Source organism: Acomys minous, assembly GCF_964271855.1.
Source record: "Acomys minous genome assembly, chromosome: 11".
NCBI classification, from domain to species: Eukaryota; Metazoa; Chordata; class Mammalia; order Rodentia; family Muridae; genus Acomys; species Acomys minous.
In genome coordinates, this window is record NC_140492.1 from 68,432,146 (window position 1) to 68,458,473 (window position 26,328).

Below are 26,328 nucleotides of genomic sequence, written 5' to 3' on the forward strand. Positions count from 1 at the left end.
TGTCATATATTACACATGGAGGCCAGAAGATGGTACTGAACACCTGGGACTGGGATTATAGACTGTGCAAGCTACCATGTGGGTGCTGTGAATAGAATCAAAGCCCAGATCTTCTGCAGGAGCAGTCAATGCTCTTGACTCCTGGGCTACTTCTCCATGCCCAGAGCACATGAACTGAAAGCATTCCTTGGTTATATTCTGAATTTGATATCCCATGTAATGTTTCCCTATTCACCTCTGTCCTTCTTTTTTTTTTACTTTATTAATTTATTCTTGTTACATCTCAATGGTTATCCCATCCCTTGTGTCCTCCCATTCTTCCCTCCCTCCCATTTTCCCCTTACTCCCCTCCCCTATGACTGTTCCTGAGGGGGACTTCCTCCCCCTGTATATGCTCATAGGGTATCAAGTCTCTTCTTGGTAACCTGCTGTCCATCCTCTGAGTGCCACCAGGTCTCCCCCTCCAGGGAACATGGTCAAAGGTGAGGCACCAGAGTACGTGAGAAAGTCATATCCAACTCTCCACTCTACTGTGGAGAATGTTCTGTCCATTGGCTAGATCTGGAAAGAACTCAAGAAATTAAACACCACCAAACCAAATAACCCAATTGAGAAATGGGGCATGGAACTAAACAGAGAATTCTCAACAGAGGAATAGCAAATGGCTGAGAAACACTTAAAGAAATGCTCAACCTCCTTAATCATCAGGGAAATGCAAATCAAAACAACTCTGAGATTCCATCTTACACCCATCAGAATGGCTACGATCAAAAATTCAAGCGACATCACATGCTGGCGAGGATGTGGGGAGAGAGAAACACTCCTTCATTGCTGGTGGGAATGCAAACTAGTACAACCACTTTGGAAATCTATCTGGTGCTATCTCAGAAAAATGGGAATAGGGCTTCCTCAAGACCCAGCTATTCCACTCCTTGGAATATACCTAGAAGATGCTCCAGCACACAACAAGAAAATTTGCTCAACCGTGTTCATATTTTCACTTCTTAATGACAAGCCATTATTATGTGAGTAGCTAAGCATTCATAATGACATGTTACTATTAAATGATTAGTAGTATCTTTTTTTCATATTAATACCTGGTGGCTATTATAAGCAAAGAGTCATTTGAAGACACCTACCACAAATCAGATAAATTGGGTGTATAAACAAGTGAACATATATTCTATCTTTCCTATATGCAGAAAACACATCAAGGCCAAGACAAAACTGAATGTGACAGGAAATATACAGCTGTCCATTTCCAGCTTCCATCTGAGGAATCAACTGAAGAAAAGTGGGCCCAGCTAGTTGCCACACAGTGTGCAGATCTTAACCAGTACCTGAAGGAAAGATTAGAAGAGAGGATGAAAGAAGGTATTGAAAATTCTAAATCTGATGCTTCTGAAGAAGAACCATTACCTAGTACCTCTGGAGGAAGAACACACTTAAGGGTAAGTAGTTCCCACTAATGTGAAAAGTGCTATGTTTCAGAATGTGGGAAATACGGATGTAGAGGATCACTCTGAGGTACTGTGGAGAGTTTTAAACCCAAAGAGCCCAGCCTGGAACCAGTCCATGTACCAACTTGTTCTCTTAGTCTCAGGGATGCTCTTGTGAGTGATCTTCCAGGCTATATATGCAAATAACTTAAACTATGAAAATGACAAACACTAAACCTCTCATGGTTTAAGCACAAATGAGAATTGCAGTACTGACTCAAAAAAGAATGACAATAATGACAACAGTGAGGGAACTGGGCTTTGTTACAGTTGCATTAATATTTGATGTATGTAAACCAAAGAAAAAGGAACTGGAAATTTGATATTAGGCATTCGGTTAAATATAGTCATTCCAAAGAGCAGTGGTTTATTTGCTCTAAAGCAATGAATCAGGTAATGGAAACAAAAAGATACCAAATTTCTGTAGTTAAAGAGTTAAGTATGAAAATAAGTGAAAAATGTTGGTCTTTCCCCCTTTATCATGATTTACTTTAAATGTTTCAAAAATCTGTCTAGGCTTACTTATTTCTATTTCATTGAGGATTTCATACAATGTCCTTTGATCACACTCATCCCACATGTCTTGAAGATTACGTCTCCTTCTGAACTGGCTCAATTTTGTATATCACTGAACCCCATTTCTTAATAGGGTTACTTGGTTTGGTGGTGTTAAATTACTTGAGTTCTTTATATTTTGGATATTAGCCCTTTGTCAGAAGTAGAGTTGGTAAAGATCTTTTCCCAGTCTTTGGGCTGTCACTTTGTTCTGTTGACAGTCTCTTCTGCCTTACAGAAGCTTCTCAGCCTCATGAGGTCCCATATATTGTTTGTTGACCGTAGAGCCTGGGCTGTTGCTGTTCTGCTTAGGAAGTTGTTTCCTGTGCCAAGGAGTCAAGACCATTCCCCACTTTTTCCTCTAACAGATTTAGTGTCTTCTGTTTTATGTTGAGGTATTTAATCCACTTGGACTTGCATTTTGTGCATACTGATGAATATGGATCTACTTGCTTTTTTCTACATTTCAGCATTCAGTTAGACCAACACCATTTGTTGAAGATGCTGTCTCTTTTCCATTGTGTGGCTTTGGCTTCTACGTCAAAAGTCAAGTGCCCATAAGTGGATGGATTTATTTCTGAGTCTTTAGAAGGATCCCATTGATCAACCATCCTATTGCAATGCCAATACCATGCTGTTTTAATTACTGTACTCTAGAGTACAGCTTGAGATCAGGGATGGAGATTCCTCTGGAGGAACTTTTGTTGTGCAGGCTTGTTTTAGCTACTCTAGGTTTTTTGATTTTCCATACTAAGTTGAGAATTGAACTTTCAACATCTTTAAAATTGATGTAGATATTTTGATAAGGATTGCATTGAATCTGTAAATTGTTTTTGGTAAAATGGCCACTTTTACTTTGCTAATTCTGATCCACAAACAAGGGAGATCTTTCCATCTTCTGATATTACCTGTACTTTCCTTCTTCAGAGACTTGAAGTTCTTTTCGTACAAGTCTCTTACTTGCTTGGTTAGAGTTACTCCTAGATACTCTTTTTTACTTATGTGTATTCCAAAGTGAGTAGTTTCCCTAATTGCTTTCTTAGCACATTTGCCATTTGTGTACAAGATGGCTACTGCCTTTTTTTTTTTTTTTTTGAGTTATTTTTTGTGTTTTTTTCTTGTTGTTTTTTATAAGTCATTCCTGCCTTTTATAGCAATATATTCAACAAAAGAATAGAATACAGAATGTATAAAGAACTTTTAAAAAAGCAGACATCTTCAAAATAAATATATCAATTAAGAGTGGGGAATGGAATTCAACAACAATAAAAATCTGTTTTGGTTTTGGTTTCCTCAGTGACATAGGCCTGGCTGTCCTGATACACTCTTTGTAGAACAGGCTGGCCTCAAACTCACATTGATCTCACTGCCTCTGCCTCCTGAGTGCTGGGATTAAAGGCATGCCCCATCATGCCTGGCCTATGTCATTGTGTATATCTCTTCTTCCCAAACTATTCTTTGATACATTAAGTTTTCCTTAGAAGTGTGCTTTGGGTCTGTATTGCTTAGACTTATAGCAGTGAAGAATCAAACATAAGCTAACTAGTTTACACTTCTGGACCTCAACTCATCAGCTATAAAATGAAGATAACTTATGTCCTCACTGTAATAGATTATTATTTAACTATTTTATTTTTGTACATACACTCTAGTTGATTTTTAGCCAGCCACTTTGCTGAAATTGTTTATCAGCTGCAGGAGTTCTCTGGTGGGATTTGGGGGGTCACTCAGTGCATCATTATACCATCTGTGAATAGGGATAATTTGACTTCCTCCTCTCTGATGTGGATCATTTGATCTCTTTTAGTTGTCTTATTGCTCTAGCTAGAACTACAAGAACTATATTGAAGAGATATGGAGAGAGTGGGCAGCCGTGTCTAGTCCCTGATTTTAGTGATATTTCTTGAATTTCTCTCCACTTAGTTTGATGTTGGCTATTGGCTTTCTCTATATAGCCATTATTACCTTTAGGAATGTGCCTTGTCCAACCAAGGACAATACAGGAGGTAAAATTTAAACCCCTACCCAGATCTAGCCAATGGACAGAAGATTCTCCACAGTTGAGGGAGAGTGGGGTATGACTTTCACACGAACTCTGGTGCCTCATATTTGACCATGTCCCCTGGAGGGGGAGACCTGGTGGCACTCAGAGGAAGGATAGCAGGTTACCAAGAAAAGACTTGATACTCTATGAGCATATACAGGGGGAGGTAATCCCCCTCAGGAACAGTCATAGGGGAGGGAAATAAGGGGAAAATGGGACGGAGGGATGAATGGGAGGATACAAGGGATGGGATATTCATTGAGATGTAACAAGAATAAGTTAATAAATTTTTTAAAGGGATTTTAAAAAAGGAACGTGCCTTGTATCCCTGATCTGATCTCTCCAAGACTTTAAACATGAACGGGTGTTCTTTTTTTTTTTTTTTAATTAATTTATTCATATTACATCTTGATTGTTAGCCCTTCCCCTGTTTCCTCCCATTCCTCCCTCCCTCCCACTTCCCCCCTTCTCCCCTCCCCTATGTCTGTGATTGAGGGAGACTTCTTCCCCCTATGTATGCTCTAAGATTATTGAGTCTCTTCTTGGTAACTTGCTATCCTTCTTCTGAGTGCCACCAGGCCTCCCCATCCAGGGGACATGGTCAGAAAAGGGGCACCAGAGTTCACGTGAGAATCAGATCTCACTCTCCACTCAACAGTGGAGAATATCGTGTTCGTCTTGGTAGGGGTTCGAAGTTTACTGCTTATTTCTCCTTGGCTGGTGCCTTAGTTTGAGGAGGACCCCAGGACCCAGATCTGCCTGTCATAAAGTTCTTCTTGTAGGTTTCCAGGACCCTGTGGGTCCTGTTATTTCCCCATTCTTCCATGCTACTCTCGCCTAAAGTCTCAATAGGATGTCCTCTCCTCTGACCCACTTTCTTGGTAAGTAAGGTTTTTCATGGGACGTATCCCTTGGACTAGTGTTTTGATATAAGTGAGTATATACCGTTTGTCTCTTTTTGCTTCTGGGTGAACTCACTCATTATGATAATTTCTAGGTCAATCCATTTGTCCACAAATTTCGGGAATTCCTCGTTTTTAATAGCTGAGTAATACTCCATAGTGTAAATGTACCATAGTTTCTTAGTCCATTCTTCTACTGAGGGACACTTAGGCTGTTTCCATGTTCTGGCTATTGTGTATAAAGCAGCTATGAACATGGTTGAGCATATGTCCCTGTTGTGTGTTCGAGCATTTTCTGGGTATATTCCAAGGAGTGGGATAGCTGGGTCTTGAAGAAGCCCTATTCCCATTTTTCTGAGAAAACGCCAGATAGCTTTCCAAAGTGGTTGTACTAGTTTGCATTCCCACCAGCAGTGAAGGAGTATGAACGGGTGTTCTTAATCACAGCATCAGAAAGCAAACTGAGAAGTCTTTTGAGTTGTCATTCCAACGTTATCTTTCAGCTCTTTGAGAAATTAGAGCTCTTTGGAGATTAGAACTAGAAAAGATTTTACCCTCACATATTTCTTTTGTACACACTAACTCAACACCAAATCACCAAAGAAGAAATAGTTGCTTACACAAACTGAATTTGTCATCAAGATTCCATAGATATTTTCAACAAGTAGATTTCCAATGTTTTATATGGAATAGACCCAAGTGTGTTTCAAGCTATGTCACTGAATAGGGTCTATTCATGTTCTTATACAAATGTCTCCATCTATATGAGGCACACGTGTGTATCTGTTTGCTGAAGATTTAATTTTTGCTTTATCTTCTAATTAATATTTTTAAAATAATGATATAATTGCATCATTAATTCACTTCCCTTCTTTCCTCCCAAGACCTCAGTGTTACAATCCTTTCCTAGAATAAAACATTGGGTTTATATCCTTGGACTTCACTTGTACTACAAACATATTTCCATAGAGCATATAGTGGTTGTGTTTAGGTAGGTCATACAAGACTGTCAATCATATTATATCTGTCTCTTTATTCTCATGTCGGAAATGTCTCCATGACATGGTATATTTATGATTCTATGATTCTGTATGCAATCCATATCAGTCCTATCTGAATTCCCATCATAAGCCTTTGTATATTTATTTCTGACTAATAATTTGCATATAATGTATCTAGAAATAGGTTATGAGGCAGAAATACCCACTTGTGAAATATAAAAATTCTCTTTTATAGTAATGGAGAGTTAGCTCAGAATTTAAACTCATTACTGTTCTTTCCAAAGAACCTTGCTTTGGTTTCCAGCCCCCACATAGCGATGACCAGCCAACTGTACTTGAAATTGCAAGGGATATGATGCCTCCTTATTGACTCTAAGTGTTCCAACACATACATGGTGCGCATGAAGACAACCAGGCATACATGTACAAAGCCACAAACTCTCTTTTCTTCCTTCCTATTTTTATTGATAATATTCATATTACATCTCAATTGTTATCCCATCCCTTGTATCCTCCCATTCCTCCTTCTGTCTGCTCTCACCCTATTACCTTACCCTATGACTGCGACTGAGGGGGACCTCCTCCCCCTGCATCGGATCCTTTGTATCAAGTCTCGTCTTGGTAGCCTGCTATCCTCCTCTAAGTACCACCAGGCCTCCTCATCAAGGTGAGGATGACAACAAACTCTTAGAATCTAGTAATTTCCTGATAAAAATTATCTTCAGACTAGCTACAATTGAAGTAAATTATATTCTGAATATTTTACACTTTCTCAATTTTACAGTGTCCCTTGAGGATATATGTATGGTAAGATTAAGCCTCTTGATTAACTGACTGACATTGTGAACAGCGTGTCTGTAATAGCTAGCACATGAGAGTAAGTGAAAAAGCGTTCATTCCTTGGGACTAAACTTTGTAGTCTCATTCTAGTCACACACACACGCTAGGTTTATAAAATTAGTTCTTCGTTTCTAATTGTCTTCCCTGTGTGTACAAAAAATAAAATCAACACAGATACACTTACCTTGGTGGCTCTGCACAAAGAGCGTCTAAATATTTACATATATATTATGCATACATATTTATATATGATGTGTGTATGTATATATGCATTCATATATATGCATACATATAAGAATTAAAATGGAGTTATCTAAAGCAGGGCAACAAGGACCCTTATTAAACACCACAGGTTAACAAATACATATCCTGTTTTCAAGACTGGGCCAGCTTAGAGTTGTTGAGGTACCACAGACTCTCTAAAGTCACAGGCTACTGCCCACACTGCCTACTGTCTATCTCCTCTCTCTACTAGAATTAGATCAGTTTAGAAACTGAACTTGGTACACATGTGTCCTTGAAAGTAAATATAGGAGTTCGTTTTTCTTTTTGAATGTATTTACTGATTTGGATCCTTAATCACTTACAAAGTTTAATTTTACTGATGTCCAGAAAGATATTCACATGTACAGGCTAATTTATAGGTAGGGGTGTGTGGTGAAATCTCTGTGATCAAGGACTGGTTTGTAACCATGAAATTATGCAATTCATTCTTCTTGGAAAATTTACCATATCATACTATTAGTGTATTTCAAGCAGTACCAAGAAAGTTTGTCAATTCAACATTTCCCCCTATGTTAGATAATTCGAATCATTTTCAACCTAGTCATCTGTGAGTAGATAAATAACAAAGAAGCAGGACTGTTAAAATGTGCTTCCTACCTTCCCTATGTGCTTTCTACAACCTATAAGGACCAAACGATTTTGAAAACATGTGTGTCCAAACAAGAACAAAAACAAATCTTAGAATAAAGCCAAGCAAATTAATCTTTTTTCTCTTCATCAGCAAAAGACTGAAGAAAAGAAGAAACATGAAAGCAAAGATGCATACTTTTATTTTTCAAGACATTATTCTGTGGAGAGGAACAAGGACAAGAAGGAGGAAGCTGATAGGCACCATGCAGAACAGAAGGAACTCCTCAGAAATGACATAAAGGAAATCCTGAAGGAGCAGTGGGCAGTAGATCATGCAAGGAGGAGGGCACTCCTCAGAGACGATATAAAGGAAATCCTGAAGGAGCAGTTGGCTGTAGATCATGCAAGGAGGAGGGCACTCCTCAGAGACGATATAAAGGAAATCCTGAAGGAGGAATCGGCCATAGAGCATTCAAGGAAGAGGGACCTCTTCAGAAAGGAAGTAAAGGAAATCCTGAAGGAGCAGTTGACCATACATGAAGATGCAAGGATGAGGGAACTCTTCAGCAAGGTTATAAAGGAAATCCTGGGACCACTCAGGCATGAATTAAGGCAAATCTTTATGGAGCAGGTGGCTCTACTGCTAGAGCCAGTGGAGGAGACACTGCAGGAGCCGAGGAATCAGCAGCACTTACAGCTGAAGGAACTTCTGAGAAACAAATTGAAAGAGATGGTTCACGAACAGATTAAACATTACCAGGATACCATTTGTCCTAAAGAAACACCACGACCTAACACTTCCAAAGGAACCTCAGACTTACAGGTAGGTCCCCCTCATTGGAAACACCTGTGCTTCATTGACAGGGGAAAGAAACACCTTTGTGCCTGAGTCTGCAGTCAATAGCACAGAAATACCGAAGCTGGCAAAGATCTGGCCACCAAGCCTCCTGCAAAATGGAACAATTGGTAACTTAGTTCTATGATTTTAACTTTTCTCTGCTGACAGACATAGCAGGCTCCTGAATAAGTGCCAATCCTTAGAAAAAGAACCTCACTTTCATCAATGGTACCTGTGCAGTTAATGTGTCAGTCTATTTACTCACTACATGGGCACAAGCAGACAGTAGACTGCATTAGGACTTGAAATAGCACAGGCAGCCCAAAGATATGCACAACACTGTCACAGCATGTAGTCTGAGTGAAACTTGTGTGTGTGTGTGTTGCCTGCTGCTTGAGTCCTTAGCACAGAGAATTGTATTTGTTTATCTCTCCTCCCTGGTCTTTTAAAAAACACATTACCCAGTCTGTAGGCTGTCACTTTGTTCTCTTGACAGTGTCTCCTGCCTTACAGAAGCTTCTCAGCCTCATGAGATCCCATTTGTTAATTGCATTAAGGCCTGAGCTGTTGGTGTTCTGTTCAGGAAGTTGTCTCCTGTGCCAATATGTTCCAGGCTCTTTCCCATTTTTTCTTCTAAGTGACTTAGTGTCTCTGGTTTTATGTTGAGGTCTTTAATCCACTTGGATTTGAGTTTTGTACAAGGTGACAAATATGGGTCCAGTTGCATTTTTTTTCACATAGACATCCAGTTAGACCAGCACCATTTGTTGAAGATGCTATCCCTTTTCCATCGAATGGATTTGGCTTCTTTGTCAAAAATCAAATGACCATATGCGTGTGGATTCATATCTGGGTCTTCGATTCGATTCCACTGATCAACCAGCCTGTTGCTGTGCCAGTACCATGCTGTTTTAATTACTATCGCTTTATAGTACAGTTTGAGATCAGGTATGGAGACTCCTCCGGAACACCTTTTATTGTACAAGATTGTTTTAGCTATTCTGGGTTTTTTGTTTTTCCATATGAAGTTCAGAATTGAACTTTCAATGTCTTTAAAATATTGTGTAGGTATTTTGATAGGGATTGCATTGAATCTGTAGACTGCTTTTGGTAGGATGGCCATTTTTATTGTTACTTCTCCCGATCCATGAGCAAGGAAGATCCTTCCATCTTCTCATGTCATCTTCAATCTCTTTCTTTAGAATTTTGAAATTTTTTTCAAACAAGTCCTTCACTTGCTTAGTTAGAGTAGCTCCTAAGTACTTTATATTGCTTGTGGCTAATGTGAAGGGTGTAGTTTTCCTAATTTCTTCCTCTGCAAGCTTGTCATTTGTGTATAGGAAGGCTACAGACTTTTTTGAGTTAATTTTGTATCCAGCCAATTTGCTGAAGGTGTTTATCAGCTGTAGGAGTTCTCTGGTGGAATTTTGAGGGTCACATATGTAGACTATCATATCCTCTGCAAATAGGGATAATTTGACTTCCTCCTTTCCCATTTGAATACCCTTGATCTCCTTTTGTTGTCTTATTGCTCTGGCTAGAACTTCGAGTATTATATTGAAGAGATATGGAGAGAGTGTGCAGCCTTGCCTTGTTCCTGATTTTAGAGGAATTTCCTTGAGTATCTCACCATTTACTTTGATTTTGGCTATTGGCTTCCTATATATAGCCTTTATTATGTTGAGGAAAGTGCCTTGTATTCCCGATCTCTCTAAAACTTTAAACATGAATGGGTGTTGGATTTTATCAAATGCTTTCTCTGCATCCAAAGAGATGATCATGTGGATTTTTATTTTCAGTTTGTTTATGTGGTGGATTACATTGATGGATTTCTGTGTATTAAACCATCCCTGCATGCCTGGAATGAAGCCTACTTGGTCATGATGAATGATATCTTTGATGTGCTCTTGTATTCGTTTTGCAAGTATTTTATTTAGTATTTTTGCATCGATGTTCATCAGAGAAATTGGTCTGAAATTCTCTTTCTTTGTTGAGTCTTTGTGAGGTTTAGGTATCAATGAGACTATGGCCTCATAAAATGAATTTGGTAATGTTCCATCCCCTTCTATCTTTTGGAGTAGCTTGAAGAGTATCGGTATTAGCTCGCCCTTGAAGGTCTGGTAGAATTCTGCACTGAAACCATCTGGCCCTGGGCTTTTTTTGGTTGGGAGACTATCAATGATTACTTCAATTTCTGTAGGGGAAAGGGGACTATTTAGCTTGTTTATCTGTTCTTCACTCAACTTTGGCAAGTGAAATTGATCAAGAAAATTGTCCATTTCCCTTAGATTTTCAAATTTTGTGGCATATATGCCTTCAAAGTAGGATTTTATGATTCTTTGTATTTCTTCAGTGTCTGTTGTTATGTCTCCCTTTTCATTTCTGATTTTGTTGATTTCAATACTGTCTCTCTGCCTTTTAGTTAGTTTGGCTAGTGGTCTGTCTATCTTGTTGACTTTCTCAAAGAACCAGCTCTTGGTTTTGTTGATTCTTTGGACTGTTTTCTTAGTTTCTAATTTGTTAATTTCACCCCTGAGTTTGATTATTTCTAGACATCTACTCCTTTTGGGTGTTTCTGCTTCTTTTTTTTCTAGGGCTTCCAGTTGTGTCATTAAGGTGTTTATGTGCGATGCTTCCAATTTCTTTTTAAAGGCACTTAGTGCTATGAATTTTCCTCTTAGCACTGCTTTCAATGTATCCCACAAATTTGGGTATGTTGTTCCTTCATTTTCATTGAATTTCAGAAACTCCTTGATTTCTTTCTTTATTTCTACCCTGACCCAGGTGTCATTTAGCAGAGAGTTGTTTAGTTTCCACATACGTGTAGGCTTTTTGTTATTTCTGTTGTTGTTGAATGTTAAAAACAAGGAATTCCCGAAATTTGTGGATAAATGGATTGAGCTAGAAATGATCATAATGAGTGAGTTAACCCAGAAGCAGAAAGACTCAAATGGTATATACTCACTTATATCTGCATATTAGCCCAAGGGGCATGTCCCATGAAAGCCTTCACTTACCAGGAAACTGAGACAGAGGGGAGGACATTCTAGTGGGACTCTAGATGAGAAAATCATGGGAGAATGGCAAAGTAGAAGGATCCAGAGGGTCCTAGAAACCTACAAGTAGAACATTATGATAGGCAGATTTGGGCCCAGGGGTCCTGCTCAAACTAAGGCACCAGCCAAGGACAATACAGGCGGCAAACGTTAAACCCTACGCAGATCTAGACAATGGACAGAACACTCTCCACAGTAGAGTGGAGAGTGGGATATTACTTTCTCACATACTCTGGTGCCTCACCTTTGACCATGTCCCCTGGAGGGGGAGACCTGGTGGCACTCAGAGGAAGGACAACAGGTTACCAAGAAGAGACTTGATACCCTATGAACATATACAGAGGGTGGTAATCCCCCTCAGGAACAGTCATAGGGGAGGGGAATAAAGGGAAAATGGGAGGGAGGGAAGAATGGGAAGATACAAGGGATGGGATAACCATTGAGATGTGACAAGAATAAATTAATAAAGGAGAAAAAAATAAATAAATAAAAGCAGTAAGTAAGATTTAAAAAATCATTAAAAAAAACACTTTACACTGATGCAGAGCTATTTCGGTTTAACAGACTTGATCTCTCTGACAGTTTCTGTTCCTATTTTTTGTTAATTTATCTATATCTCACTGAGTAATAGGCATATATGGCTATATTCAACAATTATTGTACACAAACCTTTTTGAACAGACACCTTCTTCCCATCTGAAATCATATAATTAAGTGTCTCTAGCTGTTGAACACACTAAATAGAACTCGGTGATCTTAATATCTGGTGTGGGGTCTCACACCTTGTTTATATGTACTATTAAGAATAATGTATAATTTTCCCCAAAAAAGTTATTCATGAGAAGAAAAATTTGTTAAAATTGCTAAACTTTTTAAAATAGTAAGCTAACTTTTAAATGAAGGAAAAAATCCTTGTAGTACTTAAAAGTCATTTATGCTGTTTCTGTGTATAGTTAAGAGAGTCATCAATTTGAGACATAAATATTATTAACTTGAGAAAGATAAATATTGTTTAATAAATACTCCTAAAGAGCAATATTACAAGCCCTTTGAGGAAAGAGGGAGGTGAGCTGATATCTTTACACGTGAAAATTGCTCTTTCATGTTAGAACCCATGTAATTTGTGTTTTGGGATATGTGACACATTATGACATAGTTTCTTCCAAACAACACTAACACAATGAAGGTCATGTTCGTGAGTTTTAGTTCATTGAAGAAGATAAGGCATTTTTCATTCTTAATCAGAGCTTAGTGATTTAAGACAGAATGAACATATATAAAGAGTTTAGCTGTTAAATGTTAAGTGCATTTTCCCTTCTCTGTGTTTATACCCTGTGACTTCTGAAGAGAGTAACTTTAAAAACAATCATATCCAAAAATAAACTTCTGCTGGGAAAACAAGCAAATTGACCCTCCATCTTCTATCCTGCAGAGAACATCCCTAGAAGAAGAAATGAAGAAAGACTATGAAGGGGGCCATGACAGTGCCCCTCCATGTTCACAAGAGTCCCTCATGCAAACTGAGGCAGAAGCTGTGGGCAGGCAGAGAGACTCCTACTGTGAGCCTATAAAGGAAGGCATCAAAGAAGCACTTTGTGAGTCTTTTGAAAGTAATGAATGTGATACAAATTTGAAGAAAGAACTGCCTCATATCGCTAAAGGAAAAAAACAGCTAAAGGTAATTACTTCTAATTTAAAAGCAATGGATTTCTTGTGCATAGGAAGATGCTCTTGAGCGTCTGTCTACAGAGCTGCAGAGAACATCTAGACAACAGGACTGTAGCCGTGCACATGGTCTGCATTTCCCTGGTCCAAGGACCTTTCCCACTCACCTTGTAGAGCTTCAGTGAAAAAATGTTAGGCTGTAATGAATAGGACAAATGTGACGATAAGATCAACGCAGTGACTTCTTTTATAGTAGTAATCCAGAGAAATAATAATAAAGACCAGTACAAGCTTTACAGTTTAATAAAAGAAACTATTATGTGTTCCAGACAAATAAAACCATAACCTTAGATACTGGATCTTAGGCATCTTCACCAAAAAGGTCATGATTTCCATCATTCAAAGATGGTAATTCTGTGACTTTTAAAAAAGAATTTGATTATAATGGAAACCCCTATGTAACCAGGTGACTGGATCCCTTGACTTTACTGCATCTGGTGTTCTTATTTAAAATATTTCCCTTCACCTCTTTTTCTGTTTCCTCCTCTCTCTACTCTTTAACAATTGGTTCCATGGTGAAAGGCACAAGCAGCTGTGTGCTTACAGCATTGCTACATGTCTGCCATGATTGGTCAGCATCCTTTCCCTAACCCAGCCCTGGCTTCCGTTGACACAATACAGTTAGGGACTATCATTTGAACTCTTGTTCTGCAGACCACCATCCTCTGCAGAAACACCCTTGCCTCTTTCCAATAAGGGCTCATTTCACACCAAATACATTCATAATTCAGCATAAGCTTGCATTTTATGGGTAAATTATAGTTACAAATGTTTTTCTGTTTGAATCCACATGCTCTTGCACAGGCCACGTCCTCCTTTCATACACATGCAGTTGTTTCTTCAAGGCCTCTGTCAGATGTTGTCTCCATGCTAATATAGATCAGCTGGTCAACTGCATTGAAACACAGAAGGAGGGGACAACCTGGACTCCAGGCCTCCTCCAAAGCATCTACAGTCACCCTGTTGTAGTTTTAACATGTCTCTCCTTCTGGAGAAAACAGATTCATTCAATGATGTCAGGAATCACACTATAGTATTTTACATATTTGATTATACTGAGGGAACCTGGTAAAGGTCATCAGATACCATGCTCATTATCTCATGTGCATGTTAGGTCATGTTAGAAGGTGACACAGTGCAGATACCCTACATGCATGCAGGACACTGTCATGCTGTCTAATCTAAAGGATACTTTAGTCTGTGTTCTGCTACCAGTCAGTCTCCCTTGGGAGGACAGTCTTGTTTGGTTCGCTCCTCTCTTTAAACTCATCAAAGCGATTTGCTTCTGCCCTGAGCTTTTTCTTAGTTTAGTTTTGCTCTTTCTTTCCATTTCTGACTCCATGGGTCTCTAATTTACTTACAGCTTTCTATGAAGCAGTTTTCTGTGGCCATTTCCTTCATACATTTCCCCAAACATTTACTACTCCCAGCCTCTTCTCTTAGAAGAAGCAAATTCATTTTGTAATATATGATTGGTGAATGTAAACTATACACTATATCTGTTAACTGTATACTATATTGTATGTAATATAAAGCAAAATTGTTTGGCTTTTCGATGTTGATTTGGTGATTTGGGTCCTGAAGAACTTAGACTTGCCTACTACCTACTTATTTATAAACAGAAAAAGGGATTGACTGCACTGTAAGGGATCAGCATTTTTAGGTAAAGTAAGGCAATATCTTTCACATGAGGTGTCCTTTGTGATGTGAAAATCAAGTAACTTAGGTTTTGGAATATTTAACAACTAAAGTAATTTTATTTTAAACACTGTAAACAATACTAAGTTTAAAATGCTGGTTCATGTTTTTTTTCTTACACTAGATGAAAATAAATTGTTTTCACTTTTTATTAATAGCTAGTGATGGTATGAGCAGGAGAGCACTTATGAGGGTCTTCAACTGATATATATTAAGTAGGGGCTCCTTTTCCTTCATACATACACTACAATATGTAGGGACAGAGTCATTTAAAAAACATCTCCCCAACATGAAATAATGTATCTTCTCATTTTCAGAAAATACATGAAAAACATAAACTAAAGAAGACACGTGACGACAAGTCCGGACAGTCAGAGAAGCCTGCTGCCAAGACAGCACAGGAAGTAGAGCAGGAAGACAGAGAATCGCAGTGTGCGCATCTCAAGGAAACCATTAAAAAGGATTTCAAGACGAAAATTTGTGAAGTGATTGGAAAACATGAAAATACTGTTTGTCCCAAGGAAGAAATTCAACTTCATATCTCTAAGGAAAAGACAAGATCAAAGGTAATTCTAATAAAAAAAAACAGTACATCTTATTTGAGGGCAAAATGCATCTGCTCGCCCTTGTGTGTAGTGCTAGAGAGTGCCCAGGACACAGCTTTGTGCATGGCCTGCATCTAATTCACACACACATTCACAGCTGCATTCTTCTTACTTATGCTAAAAACGGTAAGTGAAAATAGACTATGAATGTAAAAAACAAAAGTTTACAAGCTGTTTATACAATTGAGGGAAATTCTTATAAAATAAACATCAACAATGACAATGGCCATGATGAGAAAAGACTTAGAGAGTAGTTACACTGGAAATGAAGGAACTAACATGCCTGACATGAAGGTGAGTACATTAGAAACCACAAAATAATCACCTAGCTAGAAATTCCATATTGGCTATGTCCAAGGTGTAGTAAACCATAGAAGCAATGGTTTCCATAACTCAAAGACTGGGAAGCAGCATGTGATTCTACTGGAAAGCCCTGCAACACTTCATAACTGAATCCGTGGCTCTTCTGCCTCTGCAATTTCACATGCTGTAGTTCACAGTTCTACGTAGATGTGCATTTTAGTATACATTTACAGATACATAGATCCTTGTATTGATGTCATCTTTCTATGTAAGGATATCTCCCTCTACTCTAATGATTTGGCTCTTTATTCCAAGTCCTCTGAGTCCTACAAATTTCACATATCAAAGTAAAGACGATGGTCTTACTTTTGTCTGGCTATTACTCAATCCTGTCAGCTCTTGTCTCCATCTTTTCAATAACGTCATATATCATCAAATAACATCATACAAATTATTTTGAAATACTGAACCATAGCTAGTCATCAATAGCTCCAACTATTCTGCATAACCCAGCCACCAGGTTCGGTGCTTGTATCCTGTCTTTATTGATGAGGAATACATATTTCTAAAATTTATTTAATTTAATGTTTGAGAATGTTATATATGCAAATAATAAAATTTGATCAGATCTAACCACACTTTAGTATCCCCTCCAAATCTTCCTTGTTTGCCACCATTCTATTTTTTTCCCAAAAGCATGTTTTCTATGCAAAAAACAATCAGGACACTTAGTGTGCAGGGAGTAGGAAAATGACTGGGTCATGTGCAACTTCATAGGGCTTTATTCCTGAAGGAAGCTGACTCCTCTTCCCTCAGCAGCTATAAGTAACATAAAGCTCCTCACCTAAGGGTGGGACTTCATGAGCATAGCCTTCAATATTGTTGTAATGTTGATTGACCTGATCGTGTGAATGTCTTAGGCATGTGTTCATAGTTACTGTGAGTTCCTCTGTGCAACAGCCCTGTCATAGGCGTCAAAAACTCTTTTTTGTTGTTGTTGCTCTTTCTGGACAGCTGCTGCCAGTGGCTCTTACACTATTTTCTTCCCTTTATTCTAATATGCTCTAGAGACCCATAGATTTCAGACTGTGATATAGAGAGCTGTGTCATGGAGAGGTGAGCACTCCATAGAAACTTATCCTATGTATACTGACAAATTGGTGTCTTGAATTTTTGAAAAGTGTTCAGTAGTTTAAGGAAAATCATCTCTGGTGGTGGTTGAGAGATGCACTACACAATGTGCCTAAGGGTAAAAGTTAGGCAACAGTTTAATAGTATTTCCATATAGGAGGATGATAATAGTAGGATATCCCCTAGGGACTATGCTCTACTCAGCCATGAGTGGTTGGCTCAGTCATCACAACGAGCTATGAATGCTTGTGTAACATTTCATTCCAACTTTTTATTATATATTTGGTGCTTTTGCATATAAATTTATATTTAACATGTATACAATAAACTACAGCCAGCAAGGACCATGAAACAATTAGGAATTATAGAAATATTAAATTCATAGTATTTTTCAACCTTGCAGTAAACATCTTTCCTTTCTTCATGAGTCTACAACTCTGAATGCCAATCGGTATTTGTTGAATCCATCCCTATCAACTTAAAATTCTCTATCTAGACCTAAATACATCTTAAATCCTTAGGAAATAAGATTAATTGTAAAACTAAACTATCTGTCTGCAACCCCATAGGAACTAGAGAAGGAATAAAATGAATTATATGAATAAATAGGAAGTATAGGTTAGCAGTATCCAAATTGAGAAAATGACAGAGGCTGTTCACTGCCTAGACAGTCACCCAAACTCCCAATAACACTGGAGCATCATCTTTAGCCTTCTGGCCCATTTTATCTCGAAGACATATTTGTGAAGCAGGAAAGGTGTGGACTTGCTTACCATGTCTTAGCACTGTTTGGGCACTGAATCTGCCTCCAGGCAAGCTTGCCCACTTTTAGTCTGAATTCTGTCTGTGGTAGAAAGGAAAACATTTTTCCCAGTGGCTGGTTAGCCACATTTGAAGCCATCTCCATAGGAGGTTCTTTGATGTTCATCAACTTCTCTGAGGAAGGCTTGTTGTTGTCTTATTCTCAAAGGATCCTTAGGATCATAGAAACATCTTTAAATGCCATATTGTGTAGGTCTCTGGGGTTTTGGAGGTTCTTATCCAACTGTACCTTATCCGTCTATAGAATTGTATCTGTTGGTCAAAGCTAGGGTGTGTACTCTTGTGAAGAAAATAGACTAGTAATTGATATGTCCATGAGTTGATCAACTAACAATTAACTTGTATTACTTAATCATCCTACACAGTCTGCAATAGCACCTTCACAGTATTGGAAATAAACCTTGTGTTATAATTGAGGTTTATGGGTACACTAACTCCTAATAGAGCTGAAAATATTATATCCATGTAAAGAAGAATTGTGCATGTGAATTCGATATCAGTTAAAGTTGCAGAACCCTCATCAATGAGAGTTTCTTGTCATAGTTAAGGAATTTAACCATGTGCTTTTTCAGCCAGTGTTACAGACTTTTACCCTGTTGGTGAGGCGTACATGTGTGTCAGTGTGCAAAGAACCCAATCTTACTTCTTTATATCACTTGCTTTGCCTCTACAAGTATATATAGACACTTTGTTGTAGAACATGACAAAGACATTGCTGTTTACAAGATTATTAGTACTGACTTGAATTGAGGTTGTCTGAATTGTTGATAGTATTCCTTAGAAACATAAGTTTAGGATTCAGGATGTCACTCAGCTTTAGAGAACTTTGCCCATGAACGTGAAATGTGTCTTGAAGTCCTCCCTCTACAAGAAAGTCCTACTGAATTTGTACTATAAAAGTTCTATTTCCACATCAATATTTGTAAGCTTAATTAGGGGAACACTGGCTACAGTTCAGGATACTACACCTAGTGACAAGGAAATGTACAACACAAAGGATTTGTCATACCTTCCAGCTAAACTTGATCTTTACAATATATTTATATTGTAAGTTAGTCTTACTCTGTATATGTTTTTGTAACCCATTTGTTTATTGTCTCTAAATGATACATGAACCTTCACATTAAATATTTCTTTGTTAGAAATAGTAATGTGAGCAAGGTGTCAGTAACAGACATCACGTTAAGTGGAAATAAAGAGATCAGTCACTGGGGTGAGAGATGTAGTTTCGTCTTACCAGACATTCAGGACAATTTTAGAGAATTCCTTCTGCCACATGGTCTCCAGGTGTCTTCCGTGTCTGTACTGAGTGATATAAAAGGAGCAGATATTCATCACAGTGATTCTTAATATACTTTGGAGACTTAGAATTTTCTGTTGCTGTGAGAAGACGCCATGGCCAAGCCAACTTCTCTGGGAAAGCATTTGATTTGTGGATTGTTTACAGTTTCCATGGCTTGTGCCTGGGACTGCAGCAGCAAGTAGGCAGGCATGGTACTGAAGCAGCAGCTGAGAGATTGCATCTGATCCAGAAGCATGAGGGAGAGTTGGATTTGGGAGGATGGTCAGTGACACATCTCCTTGAACAAGGTCATGCCTCTGAATCATTAGCAAGAAAGACCGATCAAGCATGGACTAAGTATTCAAAATTCTGAGCCTACTGGTCTCATTCATTCAAACTTCTGATTATATTTTCATATATCAAATAGGTATTGTTATGGAAGTTATATACAATACAGTCAGTGCAACTAGACCAGCGAAGACCTGCACTCTATGAACCATTTTTTGTTAGTATCCTGTAAAATAAGAGAACCAAAAACTAATTTAATCAGGTACAAGTAAACAAGAGTCATGAGGTTGAATCAGTCGGAGTAACCGTTCACTTCCTCACCTACAGAAAATCACTCCAGAAGACAAAATAAAGAAGAAATGCAATGTTGAATGCACATATTTACAGCCTCGGTCTTCTATGAAACGAGATGAGGCAACAATACCCAAGCAGAGAGAACTGGAGCATGAACTTCGTAGAGAGCACATCAGAAAAGACTCAAAGGAGACTGTTCGTTCAGAACTTGAGAATTCTGAAAATATCATTTCTCCTGAAAAAGAACCCCAATCTGATGGCTCAAGAAGAGCAATAAATGTAAAGGTAAGCCCACCATGTTAAAAAGTGAGATTTTTTAGTGTAACATATGAGATGTTTCTGGAGGGCCTCCCTCTGCAAAGCTGTTTATTGTTCAAGACAAAAGGAACCCAGCCTTATACATGTTCCTGCGTTTTTCTTAGTCTTCATCACTGAAGTTCCTTTGCCTCGATCATCTTTTTGTTTTTTTTTATTGTTATCAATTTACTCATATTACATCTCAGGTGTTAGCCCATCCCTTGTATCCTCCCATTCCTCCCTACTTCCTGTTTCCCCCCTACTCCCCTCCCCTATGTCTGTGACTGAGGGGGACCTCCTCCCCCTGTATATGCTCATAGTGGATCAAGTCTCTTCTTGGTGACCTATTATCCTTCCTCTGAGTGCCACCAGGCATCCCCATCCAAGCAACATGGTGATATGGGGCACCAGAGTTTGTGTGAAAGACATATATCCTTGTCCCCTTAACGGTGGAGAATATCCTGTCCATCTGCTAATCTGGGTAGCTGTTCGAAGTTTACTGCCTATATTTTCCTTCGCTGGTTCCATAGTTTGAGGAGGACCCCAGGCCCAGAGCAGCCTGTAGTTTTCCAGGACCCTCTGGATCCTTCTATTTCCTCATTCTCCCAGACTTCTCACACCTAAAGACTCAATAGGATGTCCTCCCCTCTGACCCACTTTCCTGTTAGGTAAAGTTTTTCATGGGGATGTACCCCTTGGACTAGTGTCTTGATATAAGTGAGTATATACCATTTAACTCTTTTTGCTTCTGGGTGAACTCAGTCATTATGACAATATCTGGTTCAATCCATTTGTCCACAAATTCCTGTGTACGGACTGGTATTATGTGCAAGGTGTCAGTAACAGACATCAAGTTAAGTGGAAGTAAAAAGATCAGTCACTGGGGTTAGAGATGTAGTTTCCTATTACCAGTCATTCAGGCCAATTGTAGAGAATTCCTTCTGCCACATGGTCTCCAGGTGTCTTCAGTGTCTATAATGAGAGATGTAAAAGGAGCAGAAATAAAACACAGTGATTCTTATTATACTCAATAGACTCAGAATTGTCTGTTGCTGTGAGAAGACACCAGAGCCAACTTGTTAGGGAAAGCATTTGAATTGCGGATGGCATACAGTTTTCATGGCTCGTGCCTGGGACCTCAGCAGCAAGTAGGCAGGCAGGGTACTGAAGCAGCTGCTGAGAGGTTGCATCTGATCCAGGAGCAAGAGGCAGAGTTGGATTTGGGAGGATGGTCAGTGACAGACCTCCTTGTACAAGGCCATGCCTCTCAATCCTTAGCAAAAAAGACTGACCAAGCATGGAAAAAGTATTCAAAATTATGAGCCTACTGTTCTCATTAATTCAAACTTCTGATGATATTTCCACATATCAAATAGATATTGTTATGGAAGTTCTTTACAATACATTCAGTGCAACTAGACCATGGAAGACCTGCACTCTATGCACCATTTTTTTTGCTAGTATCCTGAAAAATAAGAGGACCAAAAATTAATTTAATCAGGTACAAGTAAACATAAGAGTCATGAGGTTGAATCAGTCGGAGTAACCATTCACTCCCTCACCTACAGAAAATCACTCCAGAAGAAAAAATAAAGAAGAAACGCAATGTTGAATGCACATCATTACAGTCTCGGTCTTCTATGAAACGAGATGAGGCAACAATACCCGAGCAGAGAGAACTGAAGCATGAACTTCGTAGAGAGCACATCAGAAAATACTCAAAGGAGATTGTTTGTGAACAACTGGAGAATTCTGAAAATATCATTTCTCCTGAAAAAGAACCCCCATCTGATGGCTCGAGAAGAGCAATAAATGTAAAGGTAATCCCACCATGTTGAAAAGTAAGATTTTTTAGTGTAAGATATGAGATGTTTCTGGAGGGCCTCCCTCTGCAAAGCTGTTTATTGTTCAACACAAAAGGAACCCAGCCTTATAAATGTTCCTGGGTTTTTCTTACAGTCTTCATCACTGAAGTTCCTTTGCCAGCGACCTTCTTTTTTTTTTTTTATTGTTGTCAATTTACTCATAATACATTTCAGGTGTTAGCCCATCCCTTGTATCCTCCCATTCCTACCTCCCTCTTGCTTCCCCCCTACTCCCTTCCCCTATGTCTGTGACTGAGGGGGACCTCCTCCCCCTGTATATGCTCATATGGTATCAAGTCTCTTCTTGGTGACTTATTATCCTTCCTCTGAGTGCCACCAGGCACCCCCATCCATGGGACATGGTCAAATATTGGGCACCAGAGTTTGTGTGAAGTCAGATTTCCTTCTCCTCTTAATGGTGGAGAATATCCTGTCCATCGGCTGATCTGGGTAGGGGTTCGCAGTTTACTGCCTATATTTTCCTTGGCTGGTTCCATAATTTGAGGAGGACCCCAGGCCCAGAGCAGCCTGTAGTTTTCCACAACCCTCTGGACACTTCTATTTCCTCATTCTCCCAGGCTTCTCACACCTAAAACCTCAATAGGATGTCCTCCCCTCTGACCCACTTTCCTGTAGGTAAAGTTTTCATGGGGACGTACCCCTTGGACTAGTGTCTCTCTATAAGTGAGTATATACCATTTAACTCTTTTTGCTTCTGGGTGAACTCATTCATTATGATAATTTCTAGTTCAATCCATTTGTCCACAAACTCCTGTGTACAGACTGGTATTATGAGCAAGGTGTCAGTAACAGACATCAAGTTAAGTGGAAGTAAAAAGATCAGTCACTGGGGTTAAAGATGTCATTTCCTATTACCAGTCATTCAGGCCAATTGTAGAGAATTCCTTCAGCCACATGGTCTCCAGGTGTCTTCAGTGTCTATACTGAGAGATGTAAAAGGAGCAGAAATTCAACACATTGATTCTTAATATACTTTATAGACTCAGAAATTTCAGTGGCCGTGAGAGGACACCAGGGCCAACTTGTCAGGGAAAGCATTTGAATATCGGATGGCATACAGTTTCCATGGCTCGTGCCTGGGACCTCAGCAGCAAGTAGGCAGGCAGGGTACTGAAGTAGCAGCTGAGAGATTGCATCTGATCCAGAAACATGAGGCAGAGTTGTATTTGGGAGGATGGTCAGTGACACACCTCCTTGAAGAAGGCCATACCTCTCAATCCTTACCAAAAAAAAAAAAATGACCAAGCATGGACAACGTATTCAAAATTATGAGCATTCTGGACTCATTCATTTAAACTTCGGATGATATTTCCACATATCAAATAGATATTGTTATGGAAGTTATAAACAATACAGTCAGTGCAACTAGAGCATGGAAGACCTGCACTCTATGCACCATTTTTTTGCTAGTATCCTGTAAAATAAGAGGACCAAAAATTAATTTAATCAGGTACAAGTAAACATAAGAGTCATGAGGTTGAATCAGTTGGAGTAACCATTCACTCCCTCACCTACAGAAAATCACTCCAGAAGAAAAAATAAAGAAGAAACGCAATGTTAAATGCCCACGTTTACGGCCTCGGTCTTCTATGAAACGAGATGAGGCAACAATACCCGAGCAGAGAGAACTGAAGCATGAACTTCGTAGAGAGTATATCAGAAAAGACTCAAAGGAGATTGTTCATGATCAACTGGAGAATTCTGAAAATATCATTTCTCCTGAAAAAGAACCCCCATCTGATGGCTCAAGAAGAGCAATAAATGTAAAGGTAATCCCACCATGTTGAAAAGTAAGATTTTTTTAGTGTAAGATATGAGATGTTTCTGGAGGGCCTCCCTCTGCAAAGCTTTTTATTGTTCAAGACAAAAGGAACGCAGTTTTATCAATATTCCTGCATTTTTCTTTCATTCTTCATCACAGAAGTTCGTTTGCCAGCGATCTTCTAAGAAATAACTTAAAGTTGTCACTTGAACACGTTAGAGTTTTTACGCACATGTAGTATGTATACTTCTTTGTCTTACTTTCCGTTCCCACCAATGCTCCTTAAGGTATTTTGTTCTATCTCCTCTGTGCTGCGTTGTTTGATGATGCTTGATAAGTTTTAGAATGTGTGAGGTTTTCATTGAAGTGACATATTGCATCAGCACATTTGACATTGAAAGAAAATGTAGGCTGTTATATATCAAGTTCCGCTGTGTTCTATAGAATGAGGAAGGCCTCTCCGCATTATTTGCTCTCAAATGTACATGAAGCCTTGCACCCTCCAAATAGCATTACATTGTTTTCAGAACATTCCCTTGCTTAATTTATCTAATTAATTCAGTGGGTATTCTGAGTGTCCTTTGTAAGCCAGCATTATGGAACCATCCCTTCTGTTTGTCACACTGGGCAACATCCCTTAAGATGTTTAAATAAAAGCTTTAGACTTTTGTCATATTACTCCTAGTGAAAGTAGTCAATGGTTGTATTAGTAACATTCTACTGCTTGCATAAAACATCATGACCAAGGCATCTTATAGAGAGAAGTGTTTGTTTGGGGCAAGGCTTATGGTTCCAAAGGGACACCTACAGTTTCATCACCAACATGGCCTCATGCCGACAGGCAATGGGCTGCAGAACCTGAGAGCTCATATCCTTATCCACAAACCGGAAGCAGATAGCTCTGTGGAAATTGCACATGTCTTTGGAAAACTCAAAGCCTACCTGCAGTGAAGCATCTCCTCCAACAAGGTCACACTTCCTACTTCTTCCCAAAAATAGCTCCATCCAATAGGGACCAAGCATTCCAATCTATGTGAGTATGGGAGCTGTTCTCCTTTGAGCTGCCACAGTGGTGCTGGAACACACCAACACTCACACATATGACACTTATGGTTAAGTAGTGAGAGGCTGGAAGCATCTACAGATTCTGGACATGCAGCTCAGCAGCTCCCTCTGCTTTGGGTAATTGCACACTTGTTCATGCATTTCAGAATTCGCCATCATTATTTTGCTATCCCAGGATCCCAGTGGGCCATTTTGAAAGGCAATGAGTAAAGGACTGATGCAGTAGAGTGGAGAAAGACTTCTCTCCCCTTTTGAGGATTCTGTAAACTCTGAACCATGTCCTTAAGCAGAAAGGAAGCAGAGGTTATAGGATATCAGTGGCTATAATGACTAAATTACACTGAGCCACAAGTATTTTGGGACTGACATCAAGAGTGACAGTAACAAAAAAACATGCTAAAATGAATGGAAATCATAAAATTAATGAACTGTAACATCTCTTTATTTCTTGAAAGGTTGAAGAGAAGTCGACTCATCTGTATGAACCCCATTTTAGGTCCTTTCAGCGTAGACTTCCTGCCTTGAGGGCTACTGGACACAGGAAGATAGCTCCTGCTGCCTCTACTGGTGATGCAGGTGACACAGATGCCATGGACAAGGCTCAAAAGCCTGAATTGGTTTGCCCAGTTGCTTTAAATCTTTGCACTGAGCACGAAAGGGGCCAGCCACACACTGACTGTGAGCCTGCTGCTGGTCACCTCACAGGTGACACCATGGATCCTGCTCACAGTGCTGACCTGGCTCTTGACTCTTGTCTTCTTGCTCAAGACAATGGTAACAGGCTCAGCACTTGTGCTGAATCTGCTGCTCTTTGTGGTCCCCAAGCCACTGAAGACCCTGCTAGTGATACAGACCTAGCTGTTGATGCTGCACATTCAACCGACCTCTCCAGAAAAAGCATGGGCACCAGCACCACCCTTGATCCCGCTGGAGACACAGGGTTCACCACTCTTCATGTTAATGACACAGATCTGGATTCTGGGCTTCCTGCTGTCTCCATCTGAGGACATGAGCGCTATACACAATTCCACACAGATTCTCATCATTATCAGCTTAAAACACCTGTCTTGACCTAAAAACATCTTAACCCCTGAAAAACTAAGCTTAATTGTGAAACTAAACTATTTGGTTTAGTCTTCAAGAAGTTTAGAGGCACCAAGATAGGAAAGATGTTTTCTTCAAGGCTGTCAAGTACAAATAGCCAAAACATTAAGAGAGTAGCATTTATAATCCCTAATTGTGTCATGGTTCTTCCTGCTATAGGAAGGTTATTGTATATAACTCTAATAAAAGACACATATGTAAAAAAAATTTAAATGTCTAATAATATGAGAAAAAACTTCCCTCGTCGTAGAGCTTTTTTATTGTCAATAAATGTTTAGTATTGTCTTCCATAACACATCACTTAAATGGTACTTGTGCACATTAACTCTTCATTTTTTACAACAACACCAGATATGTAGACATTACCCTGCTCAGCTTCCAAATGATGCTATGGAAACTTAGATAGAATGAAAACCCTTCCTCCTGATTATATATATGATAAAACTTAGTGACCAGATATCAACATAGGTGTACAT

At 39.1% G+C, this 26,328-nt stretch overlaps 1 protein-coding gene across 3 annotated transcripts in view; it reads left to right on the forward strand.

The window, feature by feature from the left end:
• Window positions 1-26,032, forward strand: part of LOC311608578 (uncharacterized protein) — a 46,382-nt gene extending 20,350 nt beyond the window's left edge. For 2 of the 3 annotated variants that reach the window (XM_084801117.1, XM_084801118.1), the window contains exons 10-16: window positions 1,203-1,451; window positions 13,023-13,268; window positions 15,331-15,579; window positions 19,772-20,023; window positions 21,604-21,855; window positions 23,439-23,690; window positions 25,204-26,032. In XM_084801117.1, coding sequence (XP_084657243.1) covers window positions 1,203-1,451; window positions 13,023-13,268; window positions 15,331-15,579; window positions 19,772-20,023; window positions 21,604-21,855; window positions 23,439-23,690; window positions 25,204-25,752 — 2,049 coding nt within the window. In that variant the 3' untranslated portion in view covers window positions 25,753-26,032. The remainder of the gene's footprint in view (window positions 1-1,202; window positions 1,452-13,022; window positions 13,269-15,330; window positions 15,580-19,771; window positions 20,024-21,603; window positions 21,856-23,438; window positions 23,691-25,203) is intronic. The other variant, XM_084801119.1, reaches the window with a different exon arrangement.
• Window positions 26,033-26,328: the final 296 nt, after the last annotated feature.